The sequence below is a fragment of the Miniopterus schreibersii genome, assembly GCF_964146895.1.
Source record: "Miniopterus schreibersii genome assembly, chromosome: 16".
In the NCBI taxonomy this organism is placed as follows: domain Eukaryota; kingdom Metazoa; phylum Chordata; class Mammalia; order Chiroptera; family Miniopteridae; genus Miniopterus; species Miniopterus schreibersii.
Window position 1 is genome coordinate 9,358,726 of NC_138116.1, and position 20,991 is coordinate 9,379,716.

General features: G+C 49.3%; 1 protein-coding gene across 1 annotated transcript in view; it reads left to right on the forward strand.

Annotated features, from left to right (window-relative positions):
• Positions 1–20,991, forward strand: part of ERN1 (endoplasmic reticulum to nucleus signaling 1) — a 66,903-nt gene that overhangs the window by 40,611 nt on the left and 5,301 nt on the right. The window contains exons 6-20 of the mRNA XM_081161799.1: positions 1,301–1,423; positions 3,562–3,663; positions 4,499–4,760; positions 5,930–6,008; positions 7,011–7,176; positions 9,667–9,785; positions 10,994–11,185; positions 12,640–12,907; positions 13,613–13,703; positions 14,008–14,197; positions 14,949–15,048; positions 15,286–15,485; positions 18,243–18,390; positions 19,372–19,499; positions 20,456–20,579. Of these exons, the coding sequence (XP_081017925.1) occupies positions 1,301–1,423; positions 3,562–3,663; positions 4,499–4,760; positions 5,930–6,008; positions 7,011–7,176; positions 9,667–9,785; positions 10,994–11,185; positions 12,640–12,907; positions 13,613–13,703; positions 14,008–14,197; positions 14,949–15,048; positions 15,286–15,485; positions 18,243–18,390; positions 19,372–19,499; positions 20,456–20,579 (2,292 nt within the window). The remainder of the gene's footprint in view (positions 1–1,300; positions 1,424–3,561; positions 3,664–4,498; positions 4,761–5,929; positions 6,009–7,010; positions 7,177–9,666; positions 9,786–10,993; positions 11,186–12,639; positions 12,908–13,612; positions 13,704–14,007; positions 14,198–14,948; positions 15,049–15,285; positions 15,486–18,242; positions 18,391–19,371; positions 19,500–20,455; positions 20,580–20,991) is intronic.

Genomic DNA, 20,991 nt, shown 5'->3' on the forward strand with positions numbered 1-20,991 from the left:
GGAAATCGGAGGAAGTTCTCTCTGCGCCATGCCCCAGGCCCACCTGAGCACCTTCTGACCATCTGTTCTGATCACTGTTCTCTGTTTGGTCTTCCAGCTCTTGCCAGGGATTCATCGCTTATGGAGCATTTAGGATATTGTGGTTCCGTCCTCTTTGTGTGGTGCCTCTTAAGTGAACTTATTACGCATATTTATAAGTGTGGCAGTTGCCCAATCCATCCATTAAAGTGGTAGCGGGGTTATGGAGACCATAATGGTCCTCAAAGTAACCAGAGAGGTGCCATGCCAGATGGAAAGGGATCATGGTCACAGCTGTTGGGTGATATTTTCACTCTTCAGCTCTTTTTCAAATTAAGATTTGTTGCTGAGAACAGAAAGTTATGACCCGTGGACAAGTTTCACACATGTGGACTTGGCACGATGCTGCATCTGTTAGAGCCAAGTGTGGCCTTAGCGAATTCGAATGTCCTGTGCTCTCCCAGGCAATTCAGTACTCCGCTTCCAAGAGTCCTTTGAAATAGGAAACTTGGCCAGTAAGTTAGGAAGATACAAGTGATCAGAGGCCACACCTTACAAAACAGAAATGCCCAGGTCACGGTGAATGTGTTCGCCATCAGATGGGAGGCCGTGCTGCGGGCTCACCGCTACCATGATGCTCTGGTGTATGTACCATAGATGCACACCTTTGAGTTTTCTGAAGTGCTATTTGGCTGTGCTGTCCACTGTTCATACCTTTCAATCAGCTGACCGAGCTGAGAGGTGTAGCCTGTGGCTGGGGAGTAACTTCCTGGCTGGGACAGGGGCTGAGATAACGTTGGCCTCATTAGCACCATGCAGCCAACTCCACTGCCCAGGTACCACCTAGTGAGAGTTATAGGTAGTAACTGTGCATCCTCTTTACATGATAGCTCCATAGTAGGGCTGCTGAGATATATGCATGATGATTACGAGAGAGACGAACTCCTGGGCACATTTCTGGGTTTATGTAGATCCTAGTCTGTGGGAAAAGGATTGCCCTTTGTAGGCCGGGCTTGGAATATTTAAGGCCACTAATCAAAGCAACACAATAGGAGCTACTAGGTTTGGAGAAATTTTGATACATGATTAGGTTATTGAATTATTATTAGACCCAGTGGCCCAAGAAGTTTTATTGTCTCGGAGCAGGGTGACAAGGTAATGTATGATGTCGTGAGAATTTCAGGCCTCTCAGCACAGAGGACATATTGGGCCGCTGCCTTGGCAGTGATATTTTTCCATATAGGATGAGTGTAAACCACAGTGTGTCCTTGTGTTGTTTCAGGTAAAAAGCAGGACATTTGGTATGTCATTGACCTTCTGACCGGGGAGAAGCAGCAGACTTTGTCATCGGCCTTTGCAGATAGCCTCTGCCCTTCAACCTCTCTTCTGTATCTTGGGCGAACAGGTAAGAGGAACCTTTTGTCGTGTGCAAACCTGCCTGTTTCCAGAAAGGACCTGAAGTAGCCTCCCCACAGGCCTCTGCCTCTGGGCTTCATTCTCAAGAAGGTGGCCAGAGCTGTCTTCTCCAACACAGATTTTACCACATGGTTCCCCTTTCTCAGACCCGCTGTGGCTCCCCATTGCCTGAGGATTACAGTCCCATCTGTGCGCAGCCCACAAAGCCCGGGTGATGCGGCTGTTGCCTCCTCCCGCACTGCATTTCCCTCATTTCAGCATTTTCCAGTCAAGATGAACTACCTGCAGCTCCCAGAATAAGCAGTGGTATTTTTAAAAACTTGGAATAGTGGGTCCCTCTCTACCGGTGTGCACATTTTTACCTGTCTGGCCAGTGTCCTGTCTCCCCCACATTGTGCTCCAAAGGCACCCTGTGTGTGAGGCCCCTTCCTCACCTCCCCGCCCCGCCCAGGGCAGCAGCTCTTTCACCCTCAGGGCGCACAGTGTGGGCCTGTTCCAACCTCCGTCACCGGCCCTTTAAGGCATCAGCACCACGCTCCTCACCCCATCATATCCTGTCCCCTCTCTTTTTGTCCTCACCTTCCTTTTCATACCTGTCACTACATGTTTCTAAATCGTATTTGCCTGTTTTTCTGCCTCCCCCACTACATGACCAGCTTCCCGAGGGCAGGACTTGGTTTTGCCACCGTCCGTACCTGCACACGGGACACCTGGAGCATGTGTTCAGGTTGTCCTGCTCTGAAGGCCCGGCAGGGGCCTTGATCAGGGCCCGGTCTCACCCCCTGGGGTTGGTTCCCTAATACACTGTTTTCAGCAGCTCTTGGTCCTGTCCTCTGAGGAATCCTTTCTTTCCCATAAGAGGTGCTTGGTGTTTTGTAGCTTTCTCAGTCTGTTTCGTATCCATTGAAAGTTGGGGGTTAGAGGCATTTGAGCTTTTGTTTTGTTTTCCATTTTGACTGTCTCTGGTTCTTTTAGTCCATGCTGATATTACTCCTTTTAAAACTCTGTGGACTTTGCAGGGGTCAAATTATAGTCTATTCTATTAGGTTAAAGCCATACCCACAAATCTCTCTACTTTGTGCTGTGGACAACACTCATGGTCCTCAGAACCCTCTTGCCTAGCAGAGGGTCTATGAAATACTGCCTCAATAGAGCAGAAGGTCTATGAAGTACCACCTTAAATCTTTCTGAGGTCTCAAAGAAGGGTCTTACTGTCTAACCTTTTTTTTGTCGTTAATTGATTTTTAGAGAGAGAGAAACATGGATTTGTTGTTCCACTTAGTTGTGCGTTCATTGGTTGCTGCTTGTATGTGCTCCATCTGGGAATCGAACCTGCAACCTTGCCAGGGCTAACTGCCTCACCCTTATTTGATCTTGACCCAGAGGCCATTTTTTTACTGGTATCACCCTGGAATTTATCTTTGCCCTAAGGCCATTTTTTACATTGAAAACCTTTTTCAGCTGGGATGTCAGTCCCTAACCCTTTATATTTCCTCTCTATTCAGCTTGAAAAGCAAATTGTTTCTTCCTTAGCTTATCTGTCTTGCATTATCTCATGTGCAGCTGAGAGAAACCGTGCAGCACTTTCCGCATTCTGCCCAGAAATCTCTCTGGCCAGATCCACAAGTTCATTAGGTAATGGTGTCACCACCACATAACCTGGGTCACCCCTTTCCAGCTTCCAGGAGCAGTTTTCTTAGTACTCTTTCTCCATGTTAACCTTCCAGCCTCCATCTGCCACCTGGTCCCAGTCAGTGCCACATGTTTTAGGTTTCTGTTATGGCACCTTCCCCCTTTTAGGTACCAGTTTCTCACATCATCTATCTGTTGCTATACAATAAACCACCCCAAAACTTGTGTGGCATAAAACAGTACTGTGATATCGCTCCTGATTCTGTGAATCGTGAGTTCAAGGGCTCAGCAGGGGTGGCTCACTTGCTCCACATGCTGCCAGCTGGGTTCACTCATGTAGCTGGGACTTTAGTTCTCCACGTGGCCTTTTCTCTTTCCACGTGGGTGGCCTGGGCTCTTTTGCAGGCAGTTTAGGGAGGATTTGTCTGTTGTGAGGTCAGCACCTCAGTAGGTGCTGTGACCCCTCCGGGTAACGGGCCGGTGTGTGTTCCCCAGAATACACCATCACCATGTATGACACCAAGACCCGAGAGCTCCGGTGGAATGCCACCTACTTCGACTACGCAGCCTCGCTGCCAGAGGACGACATGGACTACAGTAAGTGCTCCAGGCCGCTTTGCAAGGCTGGGTGGCCATTGTGACCAGGAGAGAAAGGCCACTCCAGGAGAAAAGCTGGATTTTCTTGTAAGGCACTCTTGGTCACCAGGTTCTGGACTTTCCATGGACTTAGAGTATATATTTCAACAGGCAGTGCTGAAGGCAAGTCCTGGTGAGAAGTGGGGAGGGGAACTGAGTAAAATGGTAGCAAGTAAGCCTGAAATGAGGGGGTCACACTCTGCGGAGTTCCTCTGTGTCACAGAAGGAACTTGCTAGAAGCCCAGTGGGAAGCAGAATTAAACGTCACCTTGTGACATTAACACCTCACTGCTTACATGTGGCTGGTTCATCCTGTAGTTATTTCTCTAGTAAACATCCCCCCAACTCAAATGAAAACTAAAAACCGATTTTGCCAACTTAGCACTGGTATCCGGTAAGTCTGACAGAAATCTACTCTGTGGTCAGATGTGATCAGCCCTGACTTTGAGCTTGATCAGTAGATTTGAAATGATTGCTGTCCAATGCATCTCCATTGGCTCCTTTTTGCTCAGTATTTTCTCTTCCTAGTCGAATTAAATACTAATGAATGTCTCCGGTAACTCACCTTCCAGAGAGTGATCCTGTCTAACCTTTTACAAACCAGGCAGCTCTCAGGGTGCTGACATGGTAGGGCCTGAGCGAGTTCATTGGAAACAAGTGAAACTGTTTGGGGAGATGTGAGAATGCTCCAGAGGACTCGTTTCCTCTAGCTGAGTGCAGCTTGCCAGGACAGTAGAGGATGTGGTTGCAAGACCGGGCGAGACTCGACATGGCTTTGTTTATCTGATCTGTGTAGAGATGTCCCATTTTGTGTCCAATGGCGATGGGCTGGTGGTGACTGTGGACAGCGAGTCTGGCGATGTCCTGTGGATCCAAAACTATGCTTCCCCCGTGGTGGCCTTTTATGTCTGGCAGCGGGAGGGGCTGAGGAAGGTGATGCACATCAACGTCGCCGTGGAGACCCTGCGCTACCTGACCTTCATGTCGGGGGAGGTGGGGCGCATCACCAAGTGGAAGTACCCCTTCCCCAAGGAGACGGAGGCCAAGAGCAAGCTGACGTGAGTCGGGGAACTCGGGGCAGAAGAGGGCCACTGGGATCCTGACATTCTGGTCCTGCTGCAGCATGGCACAGCACACACTGCGGGCCAGGGCTCAGGCGATGTCTCCAAGACTGGCTCACTTGGAAACCCCAGAATTTAAGAACTGGGGGCGGGGGACTGGACGCTTCAGAATTCTTGAATATTAAATGAATTAAAACTATGGGTGGGGATAGGAAAGAGACAGCTGGTATTCACAGTATAATTTGGGTATTAGGTGCCACAGTATCAGGTGGTGGGAATATAAGAGATATTTTTCAACTTTCTCTATTTTCTAAATTTTTACTCTAATTTATATTTGTTTTAAAAATCAGGCAAACAGTGTTATGGTGCGTGTGTCTAAGACTCTGGGCTTGTCTCCATCCCCACCTGTTAATAGGCCACTCAGTCTTGCTGAGCCTCAGTTCTCCACTTTAGAGAGCTGTTGGAGAAGATCAGATAAAATAATATGCATAAATGTGTTCTCTAAATTATGCGCCACCATTCAAATGTATAGTATTTGTTGAGAGAGGTTTCCAGAATTGAGTAGACAACCAGCCCTAAACTGGCTACTTATACTAACCAGAGGGTCTGTCACTACAGACAGCCAAAGCACACCCCATCCTTGATGGCCCAGACAGGACCGAACCACCCAGCGGGGGACAGGATGTCTCACCCCATTTGGAATTTTTGTGTGCAATCCTTTGCTTTAGGCTTCAGATTAGAGCAGTTGGCTGTTTCTCAGGGCTTCTGTAGACCCTCTAGACATCCTAAGAATCCCAGAACAGAATGGTGGTGATTCTGGTGTCAGCCTGGTTGTCAAAGCGTGATGCCAGCGCCATCTTAGAGGCTTTGCAGTGGTCACAAGCATTCAGTCTCTCCAGGTGATCACTGTATATAGTCCTTCCTGCAGGCCATGGTGGGGATGGTGAGTACAGCCCTGCCCTCTGCACACGAGGAGACCAGGGCAGTGAGGAACAGCTGGGGCCTGCAGTCCCGATCTCCTGGCTCTCCAGGCAGAAGTCTTGCCTTCGCACCCCCAGAGTGCTTAGGAGCGAATCTGGTTATTCTGGGTGGTATTTGGGGCTGTAATTCTCTCCCAAAAGCCCAGAATTGGAAGAACTAGAATGTACATATCTGTTTTCTCCCAGGCCCACCCTGTATGTTGGGAAATACTCTACTAGCCTCTACGCCTCCCCCTCAATGGTCCATGAGGGGGTCGCCGTTGTGGTAAGTCCACTATGGGGGGAGGGGAGGCTCACAGATACAGCCTCCTAACTGTTCCTGTTCCATTTTCACAAAGAATGACTTTGAATCCTACATAAACATCCTGTTGGTGGCACAGATCTTAGATCCTCAAAAACAGTTCCTACACATACCACCTTCTACTTTTGAGGAGAGCTTAATGACAAAAACAGCTTGCTAGGCCCAGGAAGCTCTGGTCATTCCCCTTGGCTTTCGTGGTCACGTCTAAGCGACCCGGCTGGCGTTCACAGCCCTCCTCGATCCAGTCCTGTGGTGCCCTTCCTCCAACCCAGTGCCTCTTCTCGCTGATCTCGGAAGTTCCGTGGTTCTTGTTCATCTCTCTCCGGCCACGCCTCACGCTTCCAGCCCCCTCCCCCTTCCTTTTCCTCCTTTTGTGACCTATCCAAGCCTCCTGGGCTCTCACCAGCCCACCTCCAGTGCACTGTCTCTGGGCGTCGGAAGCCTCATGATCCTGGCTGCTTATTTGGTCCTTACAGTGTCTGAGCCGTGTGGTTGGCATGTCTCATCTTCCCAGTGAGTTGAGTTGGTCAGCTGCTCCTGTGAGCAGGGCAGCGCCGGTCTCATTGAGGTCCAGCAATGCCCGATCCAGCAGCGGGCTCGTGGCTAGAGCTTACTCCACCCTGGTCTGGTGCATCGATTGCAGATTGCTAGATGCCCTGGCATCCTCCCTCACTTAGACTGCTTCTCACAGTAGCCGCTTGGAACCCCACACACACCCTGTTCCCAGTTCCCAGACAAAAGAATTTGAAAAGGAGGCCATGTTAAAGACAGCACAACATTGTCACATCCAGAGGAAGGAGCCTCCCCTGCCCAGTCTTACAGCCTTTGTGTCTTGCTCTGACTGTCCTGGACCAGCCCCACCTGGAGGTATGACAGTCTCTTAGGTGCTTAGGACAGTCACAGGGAAGGTGGTCTGCTCATCTGCAAGGGCTGCCCCCAGGCCTCACTTCAGTTCTGTCTCCACAGCCCCGAGGCAGCACTCTTCCTTTGCTGGAAGGGCCGCAGACTGACGGTGTCACTATTGGGGACAAAGGGGAGTGTGTGATCACACCCAGCACTGACCTAAAGTTTAACCCTGGGCTCAAAGGGAAGAACAAGCTCAACTACTTGAGGAACTACTGGCTCCTGATCGGTGAGTTGGTTTCCCTATGCTTTAGTCATGTGCTGCCTCCTAGTGGGCAGATCCTACCTTGCTAATTACAGTTAACTGCATTGTGCTCTGTTCATGTCCTAGTTGCTCTTTCAGACCTTGAACTTTTTTACCCCTAAGGGAAATAAACAGGGTACCTGTGTTGCCAAGTCAGTTCTCAAAAATTGTTTAATATTCCAAAACTCAGCCACTAAGTAGTATAGTCATGTGTTGCTTAACAACGGGGATACTGTCTGAGAAATGCGTCGTTAGGCGATGTTGTCATTTTGCAAACATCCCAGAGTGTTATTACACAAACCTACATGATACAACCTACTACACACTAGCCTATATGGTATAAACGTACTCCTCCTAGGCTACAGGCCTCTACAGCATGTTACTGCACAAAACAACACAAGATTAAATCAAGCACGAGAAAAAATGGTGCAAACAGGAGGCACAGTAAACACGAGGTATATGAGGCTGCTACCGGCATAACGTGGAACACTGTTTGACAGCAAACTTCCCTTTATAAGTAGAAAGAGAACACTCTAAAGTAACAACAAAAAGTACAGTATAGTAAACACATAACCCAGTAACATAGATGTTTATTATCAAGTATTTGTACTGTACCTAATTGTATGTGCAGTACTTTTATACGACCGGCAGTGCAGGTTTGTTTACTCCAGCAACACTGCAAACTAGTGAGTTATGGGTTGTGCTATGACGTCATGATGGCAACGTCGCTAGGCAATAGAAATTTTTCAGCTCTATTATAATCTTATGGGACCATTGTCATATATGTAGTCCATCATTGACCAAAATGTCATTACTCAGCACATGACTGTAATGTAAACTTTGGGCAGTCATCTGACACATCGAATGTCTGTAGTGTGCCAGGCATTGGCACTGAGCACTTTAGAATGCATTTCCTTTTTTTTTTTTTTCACAACAGCCCTGTGTGGGGCAGGCATCCTTGTTACTTCCATTTATAGTTAAGGAAACCGGAGCAATTTCTATTCACTTGGAGTGGGTGTGGGTGTGGGAGAGGTGGGGGGAGGAGAGGGTTGAAGACCAGTAGGGACTGAGGATGGTGAAGAGTTAGTGGCTGGACCTGGGTCAGGGAGCCATGGCAGAAATCCTGGGGGGGGGGGGGATCATTTTCCCTTCTCTTCTGCTCTCAGCCAGCCAGATAAGAAATCGAGATGACACCCAAAGGCAGTGAGTGTGATAAATGAAGGCAGAGGTGAGAGGAGCTGTGTCTCTGGCAAGTGTCCCAAGTAATTACAGTAGGACAGTTTTCATGAACCTGAGTTGCCTGTCCTGGTCTCCCACCCCAGTTCTGAGAGGTGGGTTTGCAGGATGGGTGGGGAGGCCACAGGAGGGAAGTGGGGGGTGCCAGAGTGCACAGGGGCTTGGAGGCTGGGTCTGCCCAGCAGTGGAACTGGGTGTGGAGAGAGGAAACTGGGTACTCGAGCCCTGATCATTCCCTTTGTAGCTGTCCAGCTCTCATTCTTCTGTGTTCATCCTGACTCCTTTTAGCCATTTTTCTTTCAGTTATTTTTACTAAATAATGGGCAAAGGAGATCGCAAAATGATTCTGTCTTTTTTTTTCACAGAAGTAGTTTGGAAAACCTGTGTGAATGGACCCAGAGTAAGGGGAAAAATAGCTGATGAGCAGAGGCCACTAAAATGACAAGTCTACTCAGTTTTTATGACCATAAGAGAGATAAGGTTGAATAAAATAAGAAACTGAGATTTGATATTGCTTGATAATCTGTTTGGCTCTAAAATTAAATGACTCCACGCACCACCCAAAAGAGCCAGTTCACCTCTCCCCTTGGGCTGTCGGCACCCTGACACGTTCCTGTCTGTTCTCTCACTGAGACCAGATCTGCACACAGTAGATGCTCAGTGATGTGTAACGAAGACTGTAGTCATGAAATGGCTGCGTGGAGAACAGTGAATGAACGCTGAGAGCGCGTGACCCCCTGTCCCTCTAGCAGACATGGCCTTTGCTCCCTCGTGAGTAGCTCACCGCTTCCAGGACAGAAGTAGGGATAGAGCTCCCCGAGCAGTGTGACTACCCAGGTGGGATGTTGATGCTCTCAGGGGAGTGATGCTACAGGGTAGGTGCTGAAGGGAGAACTCCTTGAATTTTAAGCAAAGCTTCATGTTTCAGCAGTGGACAAGCTGTTAGGAATCACACGCACAAGTCTTGCTCTGGAATGGATCCCCAACATCCTGATTCCTCTCATGATAAGGAGACTTCTTGCTCCTCATGAGATTCAGAATACTGTATATGTGCTGTTAAGTAACAGAATGCCTATGTTGATGAGAAAGTTCTGGTAGCGGCCTCTCCTGTTCTCCCTTTACAAATGTGGGTGTTTGCATTGTGGACCTCTCGGTGGGTAGCAGCTGCTGCCTGAGCTTGGCATCAAATGCTGCCAGCACTCGGACGCTGTTCTCATGAAGGTTTGTTTCCTCTCCTAGGGCACCATGAAACACCGCTGTCTGCGTCTACCAAGATGCTGGAGAGATTCCCCAACAATCTGCCCAAACACCGGGAAAATGTGATTCCTGCTGACTCAGAGAAAAAGAGCTTTGAGGAGGTGAGTGGGAAAGTGGACAGTTACGGCTCTTCTTGCCAGGTGTTGGGGGATAAGGCATTGGCCGTTGCCTTTAGAGCTCACAGGCGACTGAGCAAGGGAGTCCATGTCTGCAGACCCTCAATCTGACACCCAGAAATAGCCACAGTTGAGATTTTCATATTTAATCGTCCAATCTTGAACAAAGAATCTTCTAAAAGTCCATTAAACTCCTGAGGTATATTTATGTGGTAATAAGACTTAACTGTTTTTAACGAACACACTTGAGCAAATATAACCAAATGAGTGTTGTCTCTGGTCACATGCTCAGCAGACATTCCTCAGCTGCCAGCTACACCCCAGCCATGACGTACATGGTGGGAGGGAGGCAACTGGAGGGGGAGAGAAGGGCACTGTAGGCAGAAGTCTGGGAGGGGGTGAGAGGTGTGAGCGTGTGGGGTTTGCTGGCCCTGCGCCCGCTGCAGAGGCTGTGTGTTCATTTCATTGCGCACACAGCGCGCACCTGGACCACTGAGGTCCATGACCGAATAGCACATTTTTCTAAACCATGCTTGAAGTCCTAGAGATTCTGAGGAGCTTGGACAGAAGCTCTGCTTTTATCCGATTTAATTGGGGGCTTCTAAATAAAATTTTCTTTAACAAAAGGTCCTGATGCTTTTCAAAAACTTAGAAAAATAGAGGAATACTCAAATAAATACTCATTTTTGGAGTCCCACTGAAAGTTACAAACAACACAAGAAAGCTGCTCTTTGACTTTATAGCCATGTGTGTGTATGCATGCACATATGTGTTTGTGTGGTTTTCCTTTTTTATTTGAAATGACGTTTCCACATGGGCTACCGATCGTTTCTCCAGACTGTGCTATAGATGATTTCAGAGTTTCCGTAACGATTAAATGTCTCTTATCAAAGGAGGACGTTTTTGCCTTTATTGAGGATTTTTGAAAGAATATAGGATCTGAAGGCACTTTCAAATGTGTTGCTCTAAAAACTGTTCTTGAGTAATAACATCACAGCAATAATTCACCTCAAGGCAATTGCTTTGGGAAAGGCAGCGATGGTCTGGCCTTGTGCTCTTTGGGTGGGCTTAAAAAATTCCAACACATTTCATGGTATAGTCCTTGCTTATGAATTGTCAGTGCTTCTCTTGATTGGCTCACTTATATCTTGCTGGAAATTTTGCAGTGATGTAACTGCTCTCTCCCATACAAGGTTATCCACCTGGTTGACCGGACTTCAGAGAACGCGCCCACCACCGTTTCTCAGGATGTGGGGGAGAAGTTAGCTCATGCCCCCTCCAGGCCCGAGGCCCCCGTGGACTCCATGCTCAAGGACATCGCCACCATCATCCTGAGCACCTTCCTGCTCATCGGCTGGGTGGCCTTCATCATCACCTATCCCTTGGTAAAGCTCGGCCCCTTTCCTTCGCCTTCCTGCACGTTTCCGAACCTCTATGCCTGTCACCTGATGTCAGTGAATTCCGGGCAAGAACATCAAACAATCAAATATGTTTCCTTTCATGTTTCAAAGTTAATATTTACTAATCTTCAAAACATTGTAATTAGGGAGACACCAGCTTCCCAAAAAAAGATGACTCTGTACCTCCGTCTTACAGTTTAACTGATTGTACAAACTGATTTGTAAACCTTGCTTACAGCTCCTCTGGAATCATTAATGATACTTTCTTTTTTAAATAATAGCCATAATAGGTGAAAATATGTTTAACTTTCTTTCCTTAAAAAGTGACTGTTAGAGATACCAGCACGAGTGAAAAAGGCAGCGTGGTAATCCCTTCCACTTTCTAGTTGGAAATACATGAGCTAAAATCACGTAGTCGCGTAGGTCATGTGTTGGATAAAATATGCTAGAGAGATATTCCTTCATCAGGTTCTCAGAGCCCTGAAATGTTATCACCTTAGATAACAGTGCTTGGGAAGCTCATTTATAGGAAAGGGCATGATAAACCCTTTACTTTGGGGTGCTTTCCATTTGTTTAAGTGGGGTCACCTACATTGTTTTATTTTTTTATCTCACACAATCCTATGAAGTCATTATTATTTATTCGATGCCCACAGTGAAGAAGCTAGACTCTGGGAAGTTAAATAGTTTTCCCAAGGTTGCTCAGGCAGTAGATGGCATTTCCAGAATTTCAGCCCAAGGTTAAGAAAAAGAGAGGGAGAGAGAGAGCACTGGAAACTCCCAGTGGGTTGTTGGATACTACTCATCCCTTCAGTCCCCTTCCCAAGCCTGGGTAGTAATTATCACAGGCTGCTCTGCTTCAGATTATGCCGGAATGAACTTTCAGAATGAGAGAGGTGAGGAAGGCAGCGTGGTGACGGGGAAGTGGGGGAAGCGGGAGCTTGGCAGGCCCGTGTCTCAGCCCCCTTCTGCTGCACCCAGTCTGTATGGCTGAGGGCCGATGGCTGTCAGGCTCCGAGCTCCAGCTACCTCCTCTGCCTCTGGATTGCTGATAGTCTGTGCACTACCCCCTGTCAAGTGCATGGCCAGAGTCCCAGCAAGCCAGTTTCCCCCGTGTCCACCACATTCTCAACCATTCTTCTTGTTTCGTTTCACGTTTGTAAGAACTTCCAGACTTCCCTAAAAGTCCCTTCTCTGTTGCCCCTGCCTGGTGGCCATTCAGCCTCCAGTAGGGAAAATGGGCTGTCCTGGGAAGCCTAACAGGCAAAAGACCTCCAGCCATTAAAGGGATCCTGCCTCCTGTGCCTTCCCGCTGGTCTCTCCTACCCCGTGGGTTCCTGTAAAGCTCACCTGCTTCTCTGGCACAGGGAGCCTCCCCTTCCTGCCACAGGTGTCCCAGGGACAAGCCTCACTCGTCTGGATGTGTGTTCTCTTCCCAGAGCATGCATCAGCAGCAGCAGCTCCAGCACCAGCAGTTCCAGAAGGAACTGGAGAAAATCCAGCGCCTGCAGCAGCAGCAGCTGCCCTTCCACGCACCTGGAGACGTGGCTCAGGATGCCGAGCTCCTGGACTCTTCCGGCCTGTACTCGGAGAGCTCGGGCGCCAGCAGCCCCAGCACGTCTCCCAGAGCCTCCAACCACTCGCTGCACTCCAGCAGCTCTGCCTCCAGGGCCGGCACCAGCCCCTTCCCGGAGCAGGACGATGAGGGTAAAGCGAGTTGCCCTTGACTCTCACCCGAGGGACAGCACCACGGCCGCCTGGGAGTGTCCTTGGGCTCATGAAGCGCCGTCGTGTTCTCGCCTGACTCCCTCCACTCTGGGAACGGGTTCTGTCCCGCCCCGTGGCCTCTCCCCCTCACAGGGCCTTCTGGGGCCCCCTTGGCCCTCCTTCCATCTTGTCCCTCAAAGGCTGGGGATCACTACTGACCAGGGGTGCACCGGCCACCTGGCTTGAGCGCATTTCCGAGGCCAGCCAGGGGCCAAGGAAGAAAGTGCACCTTTCCCCTGGGAGGCTGGCCCAGGCTGGGTGTCAGGATAAGAGGCCTCAGAGTCCTGAGTCTCAGGCGGGAGGCTGCAGCAGGTCTCTCCCTTTCACACGCCTGCCATTGCTGCCCGAGTGGCTCAGGTGCTAATCTTTGAGGTGGATCTATAGAGAGCCCCTGTCTTTGGGAAAGTATAAGACACTCTCACAGCAATGCAGAGGCAGAACTAGGGGGCAGGGGACAGGGGGAGGAGGTGGTCCTGGGCACGAATGAGGAGTGGGCCCAGCAGCTCTTGCCTGCCAGGGGCCTGGGGCATAGAGCCTCTGAAATGCCACGTCCTGATCTTTGCTCAGGAAGCTGGTAGCCATCCTGACTGCACAGTTATTTAAGCTGTTTGTTTGACACAACCCCTTTTTCCTGTTTTGTCCTAGATGAGGAGACCAGCATGGTGATGATTGGGAAAATTTCATTCTGTCCCAGGGACGTTCTAGGCCATGGAGCGGAGGGCACAATTGTGTACCGGTGAGTGGATTGGAGAGCCCTGTGCCTTCACCATGTCAGGCGGGGGTGCCCGTCGGCTTGCAGGCATCATGCCAGGCTCCAGGGCACAGCAGGGTCATAGCCGTGACTCAGACGGAAGAGTCCCGCCTCCAGGGAGAGGTGATGACCACAGGGCTGCCTGGTGGGTGGTTGGGGCCTCGGGGGCTGTGAGGCTGATGAGTGGCCGCTGTGTCAGAGGAGAGGGAGCATTGTGGGTCCACGGGTCTCCTGTCATCTCCACAGCCCTATGGCACCTCCCAACCTGGCCCCACTCCTTGTCCTGCAGGGGCATGTTCGACAACCGCGACGTAGCAGTTAAGAGGATCCTTCCCGAGTGCTTCAGTTTCGCCGACCGCGAGGTCCAGCTGCTGCGAGAATCTGACGAGCACCCGAACGTGATCCGTTACTTCTGCACGGAGAGGGACCGGCAGTTCCAGTACATCGCCATCGAGCTGTGCGCCGCCACTCTGCAGGAGGTGGGTGCCCGCGGTCCAAGCAGCTTTGCCACCCCACTGCCACCTCCCTTCTCTAGGCAGCTGGGCATGGTTTCAGGGACTGCCAAATATAATGTACTCATTTTAAACATAGTTTGATGCATTTTGACAAAGCTGCATACCCATTTAACCAGTCAAAACGTAGAGCATTTTTATCACCCCAACTTTAACTGGATGGTCCCTCAGCCTGCCTGGACAGTCTTTGGTTGTGGTAGCACCTGTCTCTCTTGGCCTCTGGAGTACTGGGCTGGTCCTTCTCCCAGGGCTGGTGTGGGCTTGGAGGATGCTTCTTGAGGACTCGAGTCTCTAGAATCATCCAGTGAACTCCTTTTGCTCAGTTTCCAACTCACCGTGAAGCTACTCCAGGATCATTCACTTGTAGGTTTACCTGTATTAGGCAGCTAACTTGAGTTTTTTACCCTCTTATCTTTCCCACTTATCTAAACCAGCAAGTTGGAGCTGGGCTGGTTTGTTTAAATTAGCCTGTGACTTCAGGAAGAAGTCTGCTGGAAAATTAGGATTTGGACACAGACTATTGTCAGTAAGACTTCCGATTTCTTTCTTAAAATTTGATCAAAGAAAGTGAGCTGACTCAATACCAAATGTTAAAAAGCTGGAGGCAGGATTTTTCTAAATAAATTTGAATCAGTTTTTAAAAAAGAGAGAGACAGAATGCATTGAGGGCCACGTCCTGAGGCTGTGAGCCATGGTGTAGCCATTGTGTCTCTTGCAGTACGTGGAACAGAAGGACTTCGCCCACCTTGGCCTGGAGCCCATCACCCTGCTGCAGCAGACCACCTCCGGCCTGGCCCACCTGCACTCCCTCAACATTGGTGAGAGGCTTCCCTTTCCAAGGCCGCAGCTGCCCCTGTGGGCCTTGGCTCTGCTGAAGCTCTTTGCTGCATCACTGGTGTGCAGATTGTATAAGAGTTTGAGGAGGACCCTTATGTAGTTGAAAACCTTCAGAGGTGGCAGGTCTGGTGGGAGCCTGAGGAGGGTGCACTCGCATCGCAGAAGGAGGCCTGATGTTGCCCGTGGTTAACATTGTACTAATCCCGAGATCTGTGTAGTTCACAGAGACCTGAAGCCCCACAACATCCTCCTCTCCATGCCCAATGCACACGGCAGGATCAAGGCCATGATCTCCGACTTCGGCCTCTGCAAGAAGCTGGCAGTGGGCAGGCACAGCTTCAGCCGCCGTTCAGGGGTGCCGGGCACGGAAGGCTGGATCGCCCCAGAGATGCTGAGCGAAGACTGCAAGGAGAACCCCGTGAGTAATGAGCATAGTCCTTTGAAAACCTCAGCCTCTTGTATCTTCAGGAGTTAGAGCCTTTGGCTCCAAGACGTGGGGCTGGAGCACAGTTGGCTGGAGTGACATTTGCTCAGCAGAGAGCACGCTGCTGGCCCTTGCATATTGTCTCACAGCCAGATGAACCAAGGGGGCAAATGGGGGCGTGTGTCTGTTCTTTTTCCTTCCCTTTCCAGTCACTTTCCCCCCCGATTTTGGCAACTCAGAACTTGCATAAGGTGAACAAACTTCCAGCTTTTATTCTTTTCCCCCCTGTTTTTATTCTCCCAACTTTCTGTTTTAGAATTTTTAGACGTACAGAAAATTGAAAGTCTATGTCAGTGAATACCTCTGTGCCTCTGCCCAGATTCAACATTTGTTAATATTTTTCACTTTAGTTTTGTCTCTGGACCATTGGAATATAAGAGGAGGGCACCCCAGTCCTTCACCCTTAAATACCCTACCACGTGTCCCCAAGAACAAGTCCAGTCTACTTCCTGACCTTTTACCGTTCTCACACCTCAACAGTCAGCATTTGGTACCTAAGTTCAATCTACAGTCAGAGTTCCCGTGTTTTTTACAGAGCTGGGTTTTGTAAACCGGGTCCAGTCAGGTGCCTTGCATTGCATTTGGTTACCTCTCCTTGCTCTCCTTCGGTCCTCCAACCTTTTTGTTCCGTGGTAGTGACTGTCCGAGGGCCGCGGGCAGCTGTCTGTAGAGTGCCCCTTGTGGGACTTTCTCACTCATTTCCTCGTGACGGTGTTCAACTGGCCTGTCTATTCCTTGTATTTCCTGTGAACTAAAAGGTCTAAAGGATCGATTGGATTAAAGTTCAGTGTTTTGGGCAGCGCAGTCACAGGACAGCATCGGGAGGCACGAGGTGGCAGGTTGTGCCATTACTATTGGACCCCTGCTAGTGATGCCAACTTAGCTCACCTGGCGCAGGTGGCGGCCACTTCCCACCGTGAAGTCCACTTTCCCTGTGTCACTAGTTCCATGTGGTGTAATGCTTGGGCACAGTGTGGATGTCCTTTCCGCCAACAGCCATTACCCGACAGCGTAGCATCGGGTGCAGCGTTACCCAACGGGCAGCCCTTCCTGGAATCACTCACCTCAGTGGGGAGTTCTTTCGTTACCTGACATTTTTCTGTCAAGAAAAGCTTTGTTTTTTATCCCCTTTCTCTCTGTTTTCTTCTTTTTTTAAAGTTACTATGAATTCATGGATTTTTAAAATAGTGTTTAATCCATTATAGTCCTTTCTTCTTCCCTTTTTCTTTTCATTTCTCCTTTTGACACTCAAGGTTGGGCCAGTGGGGGCCCTTCATGCCGGTGTCTTCGTGCGTTTGCTAAGAGCCCGTTCGTGTTTCGGCACCTTACCCCGCACCTCCCTGGTCCAGGCCCGGATGGGAGCAGCCAGCCTAAAATAGGTTACAGTCAGAGAGCCTCTTACCCAGTTCACGGGGACCGGCCACTGGTCAGTTAATCAAAGAATTCTGTTACAATGAAGAGTCGTGAGAAAATACATCACACTTTAAACATTTTAGCTTAAAACAAGTACTGTGACTTGTTAAGTAATAGAAATCTTTGATGTAGGTCAAGATTTTTTCTTCAAATTTGGGCCCAGCTGAATGGTGTTGTCCGTTTCCTCTCTTGTGTGAAGTGCACTCACATGCCACTTCTGTTCCTTCTAGGTTGAGACTTAGACTTTCCAAATACTTCCTTAGAGCAGAATCCTAATTTTCAACTATTTATGTCCCTGTCCCTTACGGTTGATTGAGTCTCCCACATCTAATTCATAGGAGTTTTGTAGCCAGTCCTTTTGTCAAATGTTTGCAAAGATTCAACTCACCTGCAACTTGGTGGCAGTCGTATTTTAACAGCTTATGGAATATTTAAATTATAAGAACAAGTGGCATAATAAGTTTGGGAAAGAATATAACAGAGCATAGAGATGAGCTTTCGGGAGCAGAGGGACCCAGGTGTATAAGACAAGAGCCCTCCAGCGTCAGTGTAAGTGTACTGGGGACGTCAGGCAGCGCGGGCTGGGGAAAACGGGGGCCTTAATGATACACCCATGAGTAGGTGAAGCGACAGGTGAGAGCTTCAACTGTCGTGGACTTGTTCTTCCTGTCCTGAATCTGTCACCCACATAAGGAAAATTCTGATGCGTTAGAGTAAGGATGGTTGGGCTTGGTAATTAGAAGACCTGAGTCTTGTCCTGGGTGTCACTATCCAGCAGTGACCCTGGGCTCGTCATTGAACCGTTCTGTCCATGTCTTTATCTGGGGATGGTGACATTTGCTGTGCTCCCCTCACGGGCTGTTTTGAGGATGAGTGACAGTATAGCGTTGGTGCCGGCATGTTTTCTCCAGTGTGGAAGGTGACGAGCTCCTGGCGCGCTCTCACTGGATCCTCAGGTTTCCACTGGAGATCTAAGTGGTGGAGCCTGATAGCAGCAGCGCCCGGAGCTGTGCTCGGGAGCCCCCTAGTGTTACGTCCAAGTAGCGCGAGCTGGAAATCACACCCGCACATTTGCCTAAGGCCGTTTCCCCCACAGACACAGAACGGGTTTGTGCGGCACCTGCAGGGTGCCCAGCACTGCTCTGGGCAATTCCCAAATGTTCGCTGGTCCTCCCACGACACCGTCAGCGTGGAGGAAGTAGCAGCTACAGGCCTCTCTGCTGCTGGGTCAGAAGGAGGGCTCCCCAGAAGGCCTCTCACACCTGCGCTTCTTTTCAGACCTACACAGTGGACATCTTCTCTGCGGGCTGCGTGTTTTACTACGTGATTTCTGAGGGCAGCCACCCTTTCGGCAAGTCCCTGCAGCGACAGGCCAACATCCTCCTGGGCGCCTACAGCCTCGACTGCTTACACCCCGAGAAGCACGGTGAGCAGGCAGCGGGGTGGGCGGGGGCAGGATGGTGACAGCTCTGTGTTCCCAGGGGTCCTTCTGTCTGTTGCTCACCTGTGCTGCCAGGAGCTATTCTTGGAGCACCCCCTTCTGAAGCCAGGAAGCTCTGAGTTTCCTTCGAGTCACCCAGTTACCCGTGTGACCTGGGCAGGACCCCCTTTGGGGACCTGTGTTCCCAGCTATGACTTGTGAAGGGTAAATAATCTGAGATCCTTCCTGCACCAACATTCGGGAAGACACATAGTCTGTGCTTCATAGACTGGACCGTCTCTTGTCCGCAGCAGTGGTCAGTGGGTGCAGACTGGGCTGGGGACAGGCAAGGTTGGTCCTCGCTCTCCAGGCCTGGGTGCAACAAGTCTTTCTTCCTCACTTCAAGGTTTTCTGCATTTAATTCTCCCATGACACCCCAGTTGTTTTTTAATTAACTTTTAAAAATTAAAACTAACATACTGTTTTGCTTATGGATTAATTTTCCTTATTCCCTGTAGATAAACACATTAGTTTAAGGCCCATAATTCCATTACACAGTGATGAATGACATCTTTATATGTATGATTCTGGTCATCTGTCTAGACATGTGTGCATGTTTTTATTTAAAATGGGGTTAAAGGTACATACTATGTTGCAACATGCTCGTTTTTTAGCTTCACCTTGACTATCTCTCCGTGTCGATCTGTATTCAGACAGAGCATTGTGCTAATGGCCCCATTTCAGGATATGGAGGCGTGGCAGTCACCCGAGCCTCTGATAGTGGGTATTTCCAGTCCTTTCCACCAACTGTGGTGAGGACTGTCCTTATCAGCTGAAGATTTTTGCGCAAGCTCTTAATTATGTTGCTGGAATGAATTCCTGTTGGAGTCTCGAGTCCAAGGGCATGCGGATGGTTAAGGCCAGGGCAGTTTACCGCGGCCTCGGGCTGGCGATCATGCGTTGCGTGTTTATTGTCCTCCCCCATAGAAGACGTCATCGCCCGGGAGCTAATAGAGAAGATGATCGCAATGGACCCTCAGAAGCGCCCGTCGGCGAAGCACGTGCTGAAACACCCGTTCTTCTGGAGCCTGGAGAAGCAGCTCCAGTTCTTTCAGGTGGATACGTTTGTTCTCTTTAGCCAGGCTCTCCATTTAACTTTCTCCAGATTTTGAAAAGATAGCAAGGACAGAGAATTAAAAAATGATCCATGGTCCCTTAGCAAGAGGTAACCAGGCCTGACATTTTAAAAATATTTTCTTCATAAAATAAAATTGTGATTAGGATCAAACTATATATACAGTTTTGTATCTTGCTTTTTTCTTTCTTTCTTTCTTTTTTTTTTCTTCTGTATATATTGTAAGTATTTTTCCATGTTGAAGATCTAAAATTTTAACGACTATTGTATTCTATCATGTGGATGTGCCATAATTTTGAAACTTTATATTATGGGAACTTTCAAATGCACACAAAAGTGGAGGGAAAACAGTGATGAACTACCAGTTAGCCGTCAGCCAGTTCCAACAATTATTAACTCAGCCTCTGCCCTCTCTCCACCCCTCCCCACCCCAGGCTATTTTGAAGCAAATCTCAGAAGTCCTATAATTTCATTCAAGTTTCATAGATTTTCTTCTATCATCTTGTACTCAATCTTTGCCCAGATCTTAAGATAGATTCTGAAAGGTTAAATCATGGGATCAGTGGATATGAACGTGGTTTGGCTGTGTTAAGGCCTCGTGGTATTGCCGGGTGGCTTTAGGGAAGGTGATGTGTCTCTCAGGGTCTTCCCTGGTGGAAAATGCAGGTGAAGTGCTCAGGATCTGGACAGGTGTGCGTCTGTGTCATCTCTCTGTCATGGAGACGTCTGTGTGGGCCTCCGCAGTGAGCAACAGACCTGGCTGCTCACAGGGGAGAAGTTAACGGATTGGGGGCAAAGGTAGAACTCTTGCTGTCCTTCTCTGAGGCAGACTTCAGCCCAGGCTCAAAACTCGTGTAGCAGTGACTGCTCTTACTTGGTGTCGGTCCTCCAGCGCTCAGCTTCTCTCCACACTGACCACCCTTGTCTCCCTCATAGGACGTGAGTGACCGAATAGAAAAGGAGTCCCTGGACGGCCCGATCGTGAAGCAGCTGGAGAGAGGCGGGAGAGCTGTGGTGAAGATGGACTGGAGGGAGAACATCACTGTCCCCCTGCAGACAGGTGACCACACGGAAGCCCCTGGGAGTAAATGTTGCCACAAATGTTCCCAAAGCTGCAGCCGTTTCTAAGAAGCAGATGGAAATGGCAACTCCAGGCTGTTTAGGCTCCAGGCACTATGTACTGTATGGAGGCTCTCTATGGGTGTTTCATCTGGTTAGGATGAAGTCAGACCACTCCACCAGTGTGTTTTGTTTTTGTCTCTGAGTGACAAGTCAGTGGTGGGTGGTGTTTATCTCTGGTAATGGTGTGATCAGAAGGTGAGACTCAGACCAGCACGGCCCCAGGGTTCAGCCTGGGGAGTGTGTGCTCCCCTCCACGATGAGTGTATAGTTGTTTCAGTCTGACCACTTAATCCCCAGGAGCCCCAGGATTTATTTTCTTGCGAAATGTGTTTGTTGCATTGCATTCCTTG